The following is a 12,576-nucleotide window of genomic DNA, read 5'->3' as shown; positions in this document are numbered from 1 at the left end:
GATGAAGAAGGAAGAATGTTAGAGTAGTTTAATATCCTATATTATGTACTTGACAATATAAAATAGACTTTTTTACAATTTGTGCCACACTATTTGCATTATATCTTTAATAATTCATTGCGTGCGAATTCAGGACAAGTAATGCTAGAAAAGCTACGAGGACAAAAAGGTGAAAACAGTAGCGAAAGTACCCAAAATATGCAACAACAAACTAGTGACAATCAAGAGGGTGTTGAACCTGCACATGTGAACACAAACGATGCTTCATATGGTGATGACAACTTTGAAACCTCCTCAAACTCAAATGAAACTCAATCAAAAGATAGAGAAGAACCCTTATTTATCAAGGTTAAAGGTAAGAACAATATTCCGTTAGCTTCAATATGTTATTATGTGTTTACCTTTAATACTTTGCTTCTTGTACATAATTGCAGATACCTCTTCAGGAGAAATTGAAACTCGAAAAATGCAAGCAATTCAGGTTTGGCATTTGGAAAAAACTAAAAAAGTTATTGTGGAACTCAATGGTTATGGACAAGGCAATGACAATGGCTCAAACTTACTTGTGAGGTTTCTTGGTAAACTAGCTCAAAACTCAACAATTTGTCCTATTTATGTTAAAAGATGGGATTGGATGTCAAAGGATAATAGATACCAACAATGGAAATATATTGAGGTAATTATTTAAAAAATTTGCAATTTTAATAATTTTTTCCTATTGTCATTGAAAATTGACTAGCGTATTTAATAATGTGTGAAGGAAAATTTTGAGTTTGATTATGTTGCTGGAGTCAAATGGGCTATGAGTACTCTAGGTGAAAGATGGAGGGCCTATAAATATAGGTTAAGGTGTAAGTATTTCTATCCTAATAAAAGTAAGGAAGACATACTTGCTAATCCTCCTCCAGGTTTAGATTGTGCTGATTGGACTGCATTTGTGCATCATTATAAGGAGGATAAGATGAAGGTAAACATTATGTTGTGAAGTATTTAATTTCTCCAAGACTTGATTTTTTTTAATATAATGACTACAATGTTTGGCAATTGTAGAAACAAAGTTTGGCGAACACTAGAAGTCGCAAAAATCTTAAAGTTTCCCATGTTGGTGATAGTATGAGCAATGCAAGGAGAGGTCGTCAAATAAAGACCTATATGTCGTGGTGAGGTTGTTTTGTCAACTTTATTGAAGAAGGATGGAAGCTATGTAAGCGAAGAAGGAAAAACTCTAGCTGTAAGTAACTTAAAGTCTTTTCATACATATGTCCTAAAAAGTGTATCATTTTTAGAACCATTTCCCTAACAGTTTAATTGTTGATTGTGATTAATATTCTATTTTATTCTAAAAGTTAGTGGGTTTTCCTTAGAGCATATTATAGCTCATGGTTTTTTAACAGAACCATAGTATCACTCTAAAATATTTCCCAGTGTTGCGGAAAAACTCTAGCTGTAAGTAATTTAAAGTCTTTTCATACATGATGTGTTACATATGTCCTAAAAAGTGTATCATTTTTAGAACCATTTCCTAAGTTGTGAAATGGATAATGGTATGCAGTTAGTTAGGTAGGCAAATGCATAATATCATTTTGTCCCTTTTGATTCTATTGATGCAATTTTTCATTATAGGTTAATGTCATGCCATTTGCAATTTGCCACTATATAAATTATTAATTTCTTGTTATTTAATAGGATAAAATATCAGAGCATTTACCTCAAGATCAAAAAAATGTCACTACTTCAGGTGTTTCATCAAAGGTATTTGCTCATCCCAATGATGCAATTGGAAAAACATATGGATCTAAACATTCAGGCCGAGTGTATGTTTGGGCATTGGTATTTGTCCCTCTAGTGTTTTTGGAACGTCTAGACATTTTACTGGTTTTGTGAATTCTAGTGGCTCTAGTCAACATGTTGAAAACTTGAAGAAATATGTACAAACTTTGGAAGTAAAACTATCAAGGTATGAAGAGACCAATGAGCAACTTGCACATACTTTCTAGTGGCTCTAGTCAACATGTTGAAGACTTGAAGAAATATGTACAAACTTTGGAAGTAAAACTATCAAGGTATGAAGAGACCAAGGAGCAACTTGCACATACTCAAAATCGTTTGGCTACTCTTGAGAAGTTTCTAGTCGAAAAATTTGGTAGTTAGTTAACCACTTTCGCTCGTGATGTTCTACCATCTTAGATACGGTTTCTTAGAATTCATGAACTTATATGATTTTAACATTTTGCATTTTGTTTTTTTTATAAGGATTTTTGAATGTTAAACATTTGGTAATTGTATAAGATTCAATTTTCTAATGGTATAACACTTACTACTATTATTATTAGCTAGCAAATATTTAATTTTATTATAAATTTACCGTTATATTATTGAAAATAAAGATTGTGAGACAATGACACATTAGGATCATGAGAGGAGTATATACGAAAGTCACTTTAAATAAATTTAATTAGCCACAGATGGATTGTGAAAAAATAAGCAACTTAGCCACGGTTGTAGTGTTGCAAAATCAGCAACTTGGCCACGATTCGACTATAGCTGAATTAAACAGACTGTGGCTAAACAAATGTTACCACATATAAATGTAGCGAAATAACATAATGACCGTGGCTAATTTTTAGCAACGCCATTCCTTGCCACAAAAACATTAAGTGTGGCCACTCAATCTAGCTACGGTTTATTTTTCCACTTTAGCCACGTTTACAACCCGTGGCTAACAGGAATTTTAACTGTAGTGCTAGTTGGGCCGACCCATTTTAATAGGTTTGTATACCTATTCTGGCTATGATGTTGCTTTTAAAGGCTCAATTCCTAGGAGAATTACAAAAACCAAGTAGAATTGGTGAATTCATAAGAAATTGCATAAACAATCTATAATCTATAATGTATATATATTAAACATGCAAATTAATGAAAATGGATTAATAGAAAGAAATAACACTTACTCTAATGGGTAAAACATTGAAAATGACACTAAACATAGCTATGCTCAAACAACAATTACATTACTCATCAATAAACTACTTAGCAGGATAACAACAATGGCAGCTACACAATCCAACTTAGCTGAATTAGAAGACTTTTTCCCTTCAAATTCACCTGAACTTGGTGCTGGTGCCTGTGCCTCAGAAGGAGCTGAAGAACTCATTGGTTTATTGGTACTTGGAGTTGGAAAAAATGAAGAAATATCTGGTGAAGTTACATAAGGTAAAACGCTTGGTGAAGCTGAAATCGTTGGCTCAGTTGTTGAACTAAGAACCTTTGAATTGGAAAGCATGGCAAATAGAAATAGAAAGAGAGATAATTTGATGATAGTAGCCATGGATTTGTTTGAACTTGGTGTATAAAATTTATGAATAGAAAATGCAAGTAGTGTTGGAGTCTGAATGTGTGTGTGTTAAGTAGGGGATAGATAAGTAGCAACAATATTTAAGTATGGAAAGTGTTTGAAATTACATTCTCCCCCTTGCAAACTTAATATTACAATAAGATGTTGGTCTAGTAGTGCAAGATTTCATTAGATACCCAGATAGGCTAAAGAGTCAAATGTTTGATTCCTATGAACTACATTGAACAATGATCATTTCCATTAATGGAGAGGTAAATGTATGTTTCTCCATTTGTTTTTAACGACAAAGTGTAACTTCATTGTAATTAAAAGGATAGACGTGCCATTATATTTCCTTTGTTTTTGAAACATTTATCTCTCTGTTAATGGAGGAGATCCAACTCATTACAGTTGTTTAAAGGATAACCATACACTTTAAATGTAATTAGTTTCTTACCCATAAGTGATGAGTTACTGTTGCTATATCAAAAAATTGTATCCTTAATATTAAAGTTTCAGGAGTCAATGACATCGCAACTACAATCGCACCTGCATTTGTATGCAGTTTTCTGTAATTGTAATAAACACAACTTAACCGAAAGGAAGATAATAATAAAACATTTTTGGGTGCATTTAGTGAATATCACGGGAAAAGTAAAGGGTTTTAGTTTTTATTCTACTATTTGCATCCATATTTAATAAAAGCTTGTGTTTCTCTTAATTTGTCGGTTGTGATCAATAGTAAATAAGAGATTCCATTTTCCTAAGGGCAAAGAGATTGAACTTTGCATCCATATACTATTGCCAAGGTGAGGTTCCTTAATAGTTCACATGCTGAAGGTGTTGGATTCTTTTAATAGAAGGGGACCCTTTTCTTTTGGCCTTGTATAGGGTTCATATTACCCTACCCCATGTGAATTTAGGACATGGTACACATGATGATGATATTCCACCAAACTTCTAGTTTTGAAATATTATTACGATTACAACTTAGAAGTTTAGGTATTTATAATGTTAAATATGGAAAAGGATATAATGTTAAATATGGAAAAGGATATGGAGTAAGTTTAGAAAATTTAATGTACATCTTAATCATCAATTATATGGAAACGTTGTGGTTAGATATTATTTTAAAGTTTAATGTTAGTTTTGATTTAATATAAACAAGAGATAAGAAATTATAATTTGTTTGATTTTTAAAGTAAATTGTACTGAAGAAAGTAACTCAAGAAACAACAAACAACTCTTAATTTTCATTAGTCACTAAATCAGTTTTCAAAGTTTTGTTCAAATCACTAAAGTAAGAAAAGGATACAAATTCCTTATTTTATGCATCACAACTTTTTTTAGCCTTATGCATTATTATTAAAATTAGATTCCACCAACCAAATTGTAATCACAATATTGTGATTCTGGAATCTCCTAATGACATCAAAACTATAATTACTGTTTAAATTTAAGCAACTATCCACAATTGCGTTAAACTCAATTTACTCATAATTTAATTTTTTAAAGATGTGTTGTATTTTTAGATTTTGATGATAAAGCTTGATAGTATAATATGAAAAAAAATAGACTAAACATCTTTTGAACATTTTTTTTCTTCCTTTTCTTACTTTATAAACTATCTTATAGTTAATCTCATCTAGATGGAATAAAAGTGTAGTTGTTATTATAAACTAAGTGATGCAAAGTTATTAGTTTATAAAACCAAACATTCACATAATTTAAGGTTGGAGATCTGAATCCTAGAAGCAATGATGAAATACCAATTTAAAAATGACCGACACCATGTGAAATGTTTGAATGTCTATCCTTTAATCCAATCTTTCATTAACAAACCAAACATAAAGTTTGAATTTCATTTCACCTCTAACAATATTGTCATCTCGTATGTATATGACAAAACTACCTAATTCTTTTTGTAAATAGAATAAGAAACTAATTATTGTTATCTTCTTGATCCCAATAATTGAGATTAATCTCTACCAATTCAAGAACATCTTTCTATTATATGAAAAATCAAGAGGACACATTTTCTTATGTACTATTTGTGAATTTAATTTCAGAGGGGAAATAAAGAAAATAAAAAGTTTTAAATTCATTTTATAAGAAATGTGTTTTATGGATTTTTAAGCCTTTCATTTTTCTTTAAATCAAATTGCAGAAAGAATGGATAAAATGGGGTCATTTTATTTACACAATTCAAAACCAATTTAAATGGACATTATTTAAATAATACAGAAATCATTAAAGTGATAATTGAGAAGATCCTAGATGATCCCAACTATTACTATTAATGACCCCATAAATTTTATTTAAATTTTTATCTATTTAAAATAAAAATAATTAATACTCCTTCCGACCCATAAAAATGATAAAAAATAGTCAAAGTATTATAGCATATTAAAGTCATTATAATCAATAAAAATGATGAGAATTTGTGTATTGTGATGTGGATGTGATAATAAAAATATGATTAAATGACTAGTTTAATCATTAGTTGATTTATAGAACAAAGTATTAAAAATATATTTCATCTTTATGGCATGGAGAAACTATTACACTAGAAACGGGTTACCACAAAGCACATAAATCATTTAGCACATCATACTAACTAAATAAGATATTTCGAGTTTCAGAATGTTTTCTTAAGAATATTTTTGCAGACCATAGTAATCAAACCAGACACGAACGGTGTTAATTATCACATCAAACATCCATATTCTTTTAATTATCATAGTTAAGTGACATGAGAAATGGAATAATTAAAAAAGAACTATGTTTTTTGGTGTGGAAGATGTGGTTTTATACCATCTTGCGTGGCTACCTAAAAATGGACTTTAACACTAAAGGTAGTAGAGTGAAAGTGTAAGAAAGTAAGACTCCTTTATCGGTGATTCCCTCTATTTATAAAGATGTAGAATGAGATGTGCTCCAAGATAGATGTTTGTAAGTATAAAATGATAAACTAAAAGAGAATGAATTCATTTTCTGCACAATTAAGGATTTTTCGCAACTTTAAACGGGTAGAGTATAATGCATCAGAATTCAGAAATATTAGTCGTAGAAAATATAAATAAAAGTGAAGAGTGGAGAGGAGAGTATAAATACATCAGTTTTTATATTTATTCACCTTCTTGTCCACTTGAAGGCTATATCTAGTCCTCTTGGCACAAAAGAGATTTTACTGAGTTGTAATTACAAATCTCACCCCGAAATTATGAGTACAACACACACTCACCATAATCTCACCATTTAGATAATCTCACCACTTAAAAGAACACCTCTTCTAAGTTTCATTCTTCCCTTTTCTACCTCACCCTGGTGAAAATTTTACGGCACTTTTACAAGAATGAAAAATATGACTATGACAAATATTGCTTACAAGATGTAACAATTCTAAACTTGCAACCCTTATGATCTTTGACCGCATAATACACAATGCTCAAGTTTTTTAGTATATGAAAACAAAGAAAAATACTTGAATGCAATTTCAGAAAAATTCTAAAAGTTAAAACTCAAAGTTGCAAGAACAAAGTGTATGAAAGTTATTCTGAAAGTTAGTGTGTAAGTTGTGGGAAATTTATGAACGAATTAGGGAGTCATAGTGCCTTTAAATAGGCTTCCAACTAGTCACTATGCCCCTAAGTGAAGGTAGAAGTCGATTAGAATAAAACCTAATCATTTTGGATAAAAGGTGTTCAATTTGAATTTGAAAATATGGTCTAATAACTCTTATTAACCGATTACTGCATTGGGTAACTGATTACCCAAACATTTTGTCCAATCGAGTAGTTACTCTAAGTTAAAATTGTTGGGTGACCTATTACTCAGTTTGGGTAACGTGTTACTTAATGCTAGTAATATGTTACTCAGTTCAAGTAACATGTTACTTAGCTTTTTGAAAATTATGTTTATTTCATTTTAAGTTTAAATATGATTTCGAAAAGATTTTTACTTGAATATTATGACTAATCACAATTAAAAGATTTTATAATAGAAGTACATATCTTAGAAGATTATATAAAACTTGATCTTTGAAAGTTTGTTTTCTATGTCTTCAAGGTTTTCTTCGTTTTTCTTCTTTTTGTTGATTTTTATGTCTTCATTAAAATTGTGTCAATGTCAAGAGTAATATTTTCTTCATAGTGCTTTCATCATTAGAGGTCTACTTGTTATATCTTTGCACAAATTGGCATTGTTGTAGATATGATTTACCTCAGTCACGGATCTAGGACCTAAAGATAAAGTATGCAACATATATTAAAAAATAAAATAATAAATATCATCATGTACAACTTAGGAAAATGTCATTTCTAGGACCTGAATGTACAAATAAATTTTAAACTTAATTAAATAACGATGTTTTTGTTCTATCATAAGCTAACAAAAAACAATTGTAGTTATAATAATTATAAACATAAGAAATAAGTTGAAAGAACCAAATTTAGGGAAATGTCCTAGATATAATATTTCCATAAGTACTCTATCTAGGATCCAAATGTAGAGTGTGCATCATTAATATTACTATTTATAAACTAAAAATATAATATATACTAAATACATGTTAAATCAATAAAATGATTTAAAAATTAATCTTTAACACCGAATATATTATTTGATTGAGCTACGTGTCCACTGTTCTCTTTAATAAGTTTTTTGATTATGTTAGAAATGTTGGAGCAGTCTATCAACTATGATGTCTCACGAATAAAACAATTTAGTCTTGCTATATCATATTTCATTGTGTTGTAGAATCCGTTTAAGATTTAAACTCACAAGATATGACTATTGCAACTCGTAACTCCTAAAAACTATAAGAAAAGAAAGGCAATATTTTGTTTGGAAAGTGCATCAAGCAAAAGAGGGAGAAAGGAAAGCTGAGAAATGTTGTTCAACTAATGTGATTTTCTCAAATAAATGAAGATTCTACGTATATAGTTGGAAACTCAAACTCCTAGGAGGATACCTTCTGTTCTAAAACAGTGTATCATATCGTGTGTCATTATTTATAATTGGTTAAAAAAATATTTAACTATTAAATTTTTAATTTAAATATATTTTTTCAACTAATCACAATAGATAGCTGGAATATATAACGACATAATGCTAACCCAAGTCACACAAACGTTCCAAGACGGACAGTCAAATTGAGCAGATGTGGGGCAGACAATACATTACAAAGTAGAATGTGTATTCTAGCATGTGCTCATGGTGTGCAAAGTGCGCCACACGGCCCAAGTCTGGGACTGAATCGAGCCGACCAGACGACGGCAACACTTGGTGGTAAAAAATGGTTCATCTTCTCTCATCACAAAATCCATTATACCTCACAGGGCACACCCCAAGAGAGAAGTTTCTATGTTATATACACTTCTCAAGTATGTCAAATATCCGATTTGGGATGCCTTATTTTTTCAATTACACCACTAAGTTCCACCAATATATTGCTATGTCTAAGCAGAGGAAGCAACTGAAAGTTGTTCCTCATAATTTTCTTAAGAAGCAATATCTTGGTTTCTATATGTTGTCTTTCCTTTTATGAATTGAAGTTTTGGTTTTAGAATGATGGTATTGAAGAGAATTTTGTAATACTGAGATTCTATAGTTGTGGTTAGAATTAATGTTATTTCTTTTAGAAAGCTGCATTGCTTTGATTAATCTTTAGTCAAATCAAGAAAATCCATGTCTGGGATAAAGTTTTCTTACATGTTTATCATACATTTTTTTCATTCACAATACTCCAATTGGATTGGAAACTTTACTTAATGATAGTAAAGTTTTTCCCATTTGGACTAATTGGCATTAGTGGAAATGATGCTTTCAAATCTTCCTATTTAAGGTAGCAACTTCTCTATACAAAAATTTAAAGGGTTGCAACGACCAATATGTTATGGATTTGTGTGTCCAATTTGCTATACAACATTTGTGGGATTTTTTTGGGGTACTATTAATGATATCACCTCACCTTATAGATAAGGAATTAATCCCTTTCAGAGTGTGTAGTTGTCCCCCCTCCCAACAAACATCACTCACAAGAATCGAACCTTTGATCTTTTAGTCTTTTTTGAGAATTTAGCGAGACCTTACACCACTAGACAATACCTTATCGGTAACATTTGTGTGATTTAATTGAATATAAAGACAACATACCTGTTAACCGTAAAGAAAAAACACAAAAAATGTGCATATTTGTTTGGCCTTCAGAGCATTGGTATAAAAATATTAAGAATAAATAATTACACTAAGATTTCCTCAAATTTGTACATGTATCAAGAAGTTAAAGTATAAATTTCTTAACAAAATAATGGTGTGTAAATGTAGGTGCCAGGACAAGGGATACTGAAAGTTAAAAGAGATATTAATTTTCTCAATAGTACTAAGCCTACCAGTAGTCCCTACAGGAGCAAAATCCATCTCTGAAGTGATGGAACCTACTTGAATCTCTGACTGTGATATCCCTATCAACTATTTTCGAGATTACCTTGATCGCGGCATGGCAATCGGTACATGCTCTTAAGTTCTTCATCACCAATATAGGTGACCCCTTTGGGGTGCTAATTAGTGCAAAGGCAATGGCAATGCGTTCACTGTGATATTTAAGAGACTCTACTTTGACTTCCTCGTCGACGTTGTGAAGGACGCAACTTGAATCGGGTTTATACCCTTCTTTCTCCATTTGCTCTTCCAGCTCATCAAGCTTCCTTGTTATCTCTGTCATTTGCGGGTGAGACTTGTCGTTGGCTGAGAAAACATGAGTTTTGTGTTTGATTTCAACCCAACTATAAGCTGGGACCTTTTTAACTCCTCGGTCTCTCATCGCCTTCTTCACCTTCCCGACATTGTCCCACTCACCTGCTGCAGCATAGATATTGGACATGCTAACATATGGAGCAGCATCTCTGAGGACTTTCATATTGAATAGTTGTTCTGCTGCTTTCTTCGCCAACTCTTGATTTTTATGGATTCTACATGAGTTGAGAATCGATGACCACATTATTTCATCGGGTTCAAAAGGCATCTGAACCATCAATTTCTCTGCCTCCTCAAATCTTCCATTCCGGCATAACATATCAACCATTGATGCATAATGCTCTCTTTTGGGAACAAGTTTATATGTTTTGGTCATGGAATTAAAGTACTGCAATCCTTCTTCAACTAGACCACAGTGGCTGCAGGCACAGAGAATGCTCAGGAAACTAACAGAATTTGGTTCCAAACCTGAATGGACCATTTGTTCAAATGATCTAAGTGAAAGGTCGCCGTCTCCATTTTGTGCATAAGCTGAAATCAGTGCATTCCAAGAGACTAAATTTCTCATCGGCATCTCTTGAAACATTTGAAGTGCATCTTTTATGGATCCACATTTTGCATACATGTCGAGTAGTGCACTCCCAGAAAATACATTTGAAATGTATCCGGATCTGATTATATGCGAATGTATCAGTTTTCCCAGTGTGATTGAGGCTAAACTTGCACTTGCTCTTAGGATGCTGGCATAAGTGGACGAGTCAGCACATATTTTAGCTCTCTGCATCTCAATGAATAGCTTTAAGCCTTCTTCATGGAGTCCCTTCTGAACATAAGCCGAGATCAGGGCTGTCCATGGAACTGAACTTTGATGAGTCAGATTTGCAAAAATCCTATTCGCTTCACTAAATCTGTCACATTTAGCATACATGTCAACCAAAGAATTCCCAACCAGAATTTCTGAAATGGCAGCCGTTACAACAGCCTGTGAATGAATTTGCCTACCCATTTCCAGGTTTAAAGCATTTGAAGCTATGCTAAGTAAGGTAGCAAATGGGAATTGCCTGCGGTCAAATCCAATAAACTGCAATTCCCTGAAAAGATCAATAGATTCTCTGAGTTTCCCATTCCACGCGTAACATGTAATAAGTACATTGTAAGAGATACCGTCCAACTCCGGCATCTCATAGAAAAGTTTCCTTACTTCAGCAACATGGTCATGCTTCGAGTAGAAGTCAAGCAAAGCATTAGCCACAAACACATTCCACACGAAGTTGGTCTTTACTATGAAACCATGAACTTGCTGCCCGAATTCTATATCATCCAACTGAATACCTGCACATAAAACTGCAGCGAAAGTAAAGTCTGTAGGCCTAAACCCCAAATTCTGCATTTCGAAAAACAGGTTTATCGCTTCACGATTCAACCCCTCTTTCGAGTATCCTGTCAACAATGCATTAAAAGTTACAGAATCCTTCTCCGGCATATGCTTGAAAAGATGACAAGCTAAACCAAGGCTACGGATTTTGCAGTAAGAATCAAGCAATGAGTTGCAAACCATAATTGTCGAATCATATCCCAATTTAATAACATGGGCATGAACTTGTGTTACTTCATTCACAGAGTCAAACTCACTGAACCCAGATAAGAGAGTAGCCAAGGTAATATAATCCGGGGCAATTCCGTGCCTACACATATTCGCAAAAAGTCCAAGAGCCTCACGAAACTGATCGTTCTTGGCATAGCCCCCGATCATCATTGTCCAGGTAACGGCCGTGCGTTCAATCATGCTGTCAAATAAGTCCCTAGCAGTAGAAAGATTACCAGATTTTATGTAACCCATTATCATTATGTTTGAGGAAATAGTATTCTTGTGAGTCATTTTATCAAACAGTTTGCGGGCATGAGTTAATTCCCCACGCTGAACATGGGTATTGACTTGGAAATTTGAACGGCATGTGTTGGGATTAAAACCTGTTTTGATTATTGAAGCATCGATGGGGTTTTCGACTTGAAGGTGTGGTTTTGATGATTTGGGTTGTGAACTGAAAATGGCAAGGTTTTGTAGTGTGTTTTTCCTCGTACATGGTTTCATGCGATTCATGTAAAATTTGAAAACAAGGTTTTGATTATTTACGTCTACCCTTTTATTATATGGAGTGTTATTTTACAAAGTAATAAAAAATGCAAATCCCAAGTGATATATTGTGAGAGATGAAACAATTAAATAAAGGGAATGAAGTATCTCCTTATATAAGGAATAAGTTATCTCCTCCTGCCAGTAAAATCATGACATGTGTCATGTTTCATCATTTTTTATAAAAATATTTTTAAAAATAAACAAAATAGCACACATGTCACATTTTTACTGGCTAGAGGAGATAAGTTATCTCCTTATGTAAGGAGATACATTATTCTCTTAAATAAATCATTGGATCTTATTTTAACAATTAAAAGAAGTAATCATATGATAAATAATTAATTTTTAA

The 12,576-nt window shown here is 32.4% G+C and overlaps 3 protein-coding genes across 3 annotated transcripts; 1 reads left to right on the top strand and 2 right to left on the bottom strand.

Annotated features, from left to right (window-relative positions):
* Positions 1-133: 133 nt before the first annotated feature.
* On the top strand, positions 134-1,144 carry LOC109337194 (the record flags this gene model as incomplete). Its single annotated transcript, XM_019574115.1, has 5 exons — positions 134-355; positions 447-676; positions 761-967; positions 1,051-1,101; positions 1,133-1,144. Coding segments are annotated over 5 exons (722 nt in total), but the record flags the coding sequence as incomplete, so codon positions are not given.
* Positions 1,145-2,849: 1,705 nt separating this feature from the next.
* On the bottom strand, positions 2,850-3,457 carry LOC109337195. Its single transcript, XM_019574116.1, has one exon. The coding sequence runs from the start codon at positions 3,326-3,328 to the stop codon at positions 2,996-2,998; it is 333 nt and encodes a 110-aa protein (XP_019429661.1). The 5' UTR covers positions 3,329-3,457; the 3' UTR covers positions 2,850-2,995.
* A 6,084-nt stretch (positions 3,458-9,541) lies between these two features.
* Positions 9,542-12,208, bottom strand: LOC109337193 (putative pentatricopeptide repeat-containing protein At2g01510). Its single transcript, XM_019574114.1, has one exon. The coding sequence runs from the start codon at positions 12,189-12,191 to the stop codon at positions 9,723-9,725; it is 2,469 nt and encodes an 822-aa protein (XP_019429659.1). The 5' UTR covers positions 12,192-12,208; the 3' UTR covers positions 9,542-9,722.
* Positions 12,209-12,576: the final 368 nt, after the last annotated feature.

The sequence above is a fragment of the Lupinus angustifolius genome, unplaced genomic scaffold, assembly GCF_001865875.1.
Source record: "Lupinus angustifolius cultivar Tanjil unplaced genomic scaffold, LupAngTanjil_v1.0 Scaffold_2_261, whole genome shotgun sequence".
NCBI classification, from domain to species: Eukaryota; Viridiplantae; Streptophyta; class Magnoliopsida; order Fabales; family Fabaceae; genus Lupinus; species Lupinus angustifolius.
This window is presented reverse-complemented; position numbering and strand designations above follow the sequence as displayed.

Coding starts and splice junctions, on each gene's coding strand:
- LOC109337195 (XM_019574116.1), bottom strand. CDS start 3,328: ATGGCTACTATCATCAAATTATCTCTCTTTCTATTTCTATTTGCCATG.
- LOC109337193 (XM_019574114.1), bottom strand. CDS start 12,191: ATGAATCGCATGAAACCATGTACGAGGAAAAACACACTACAAAACCTT.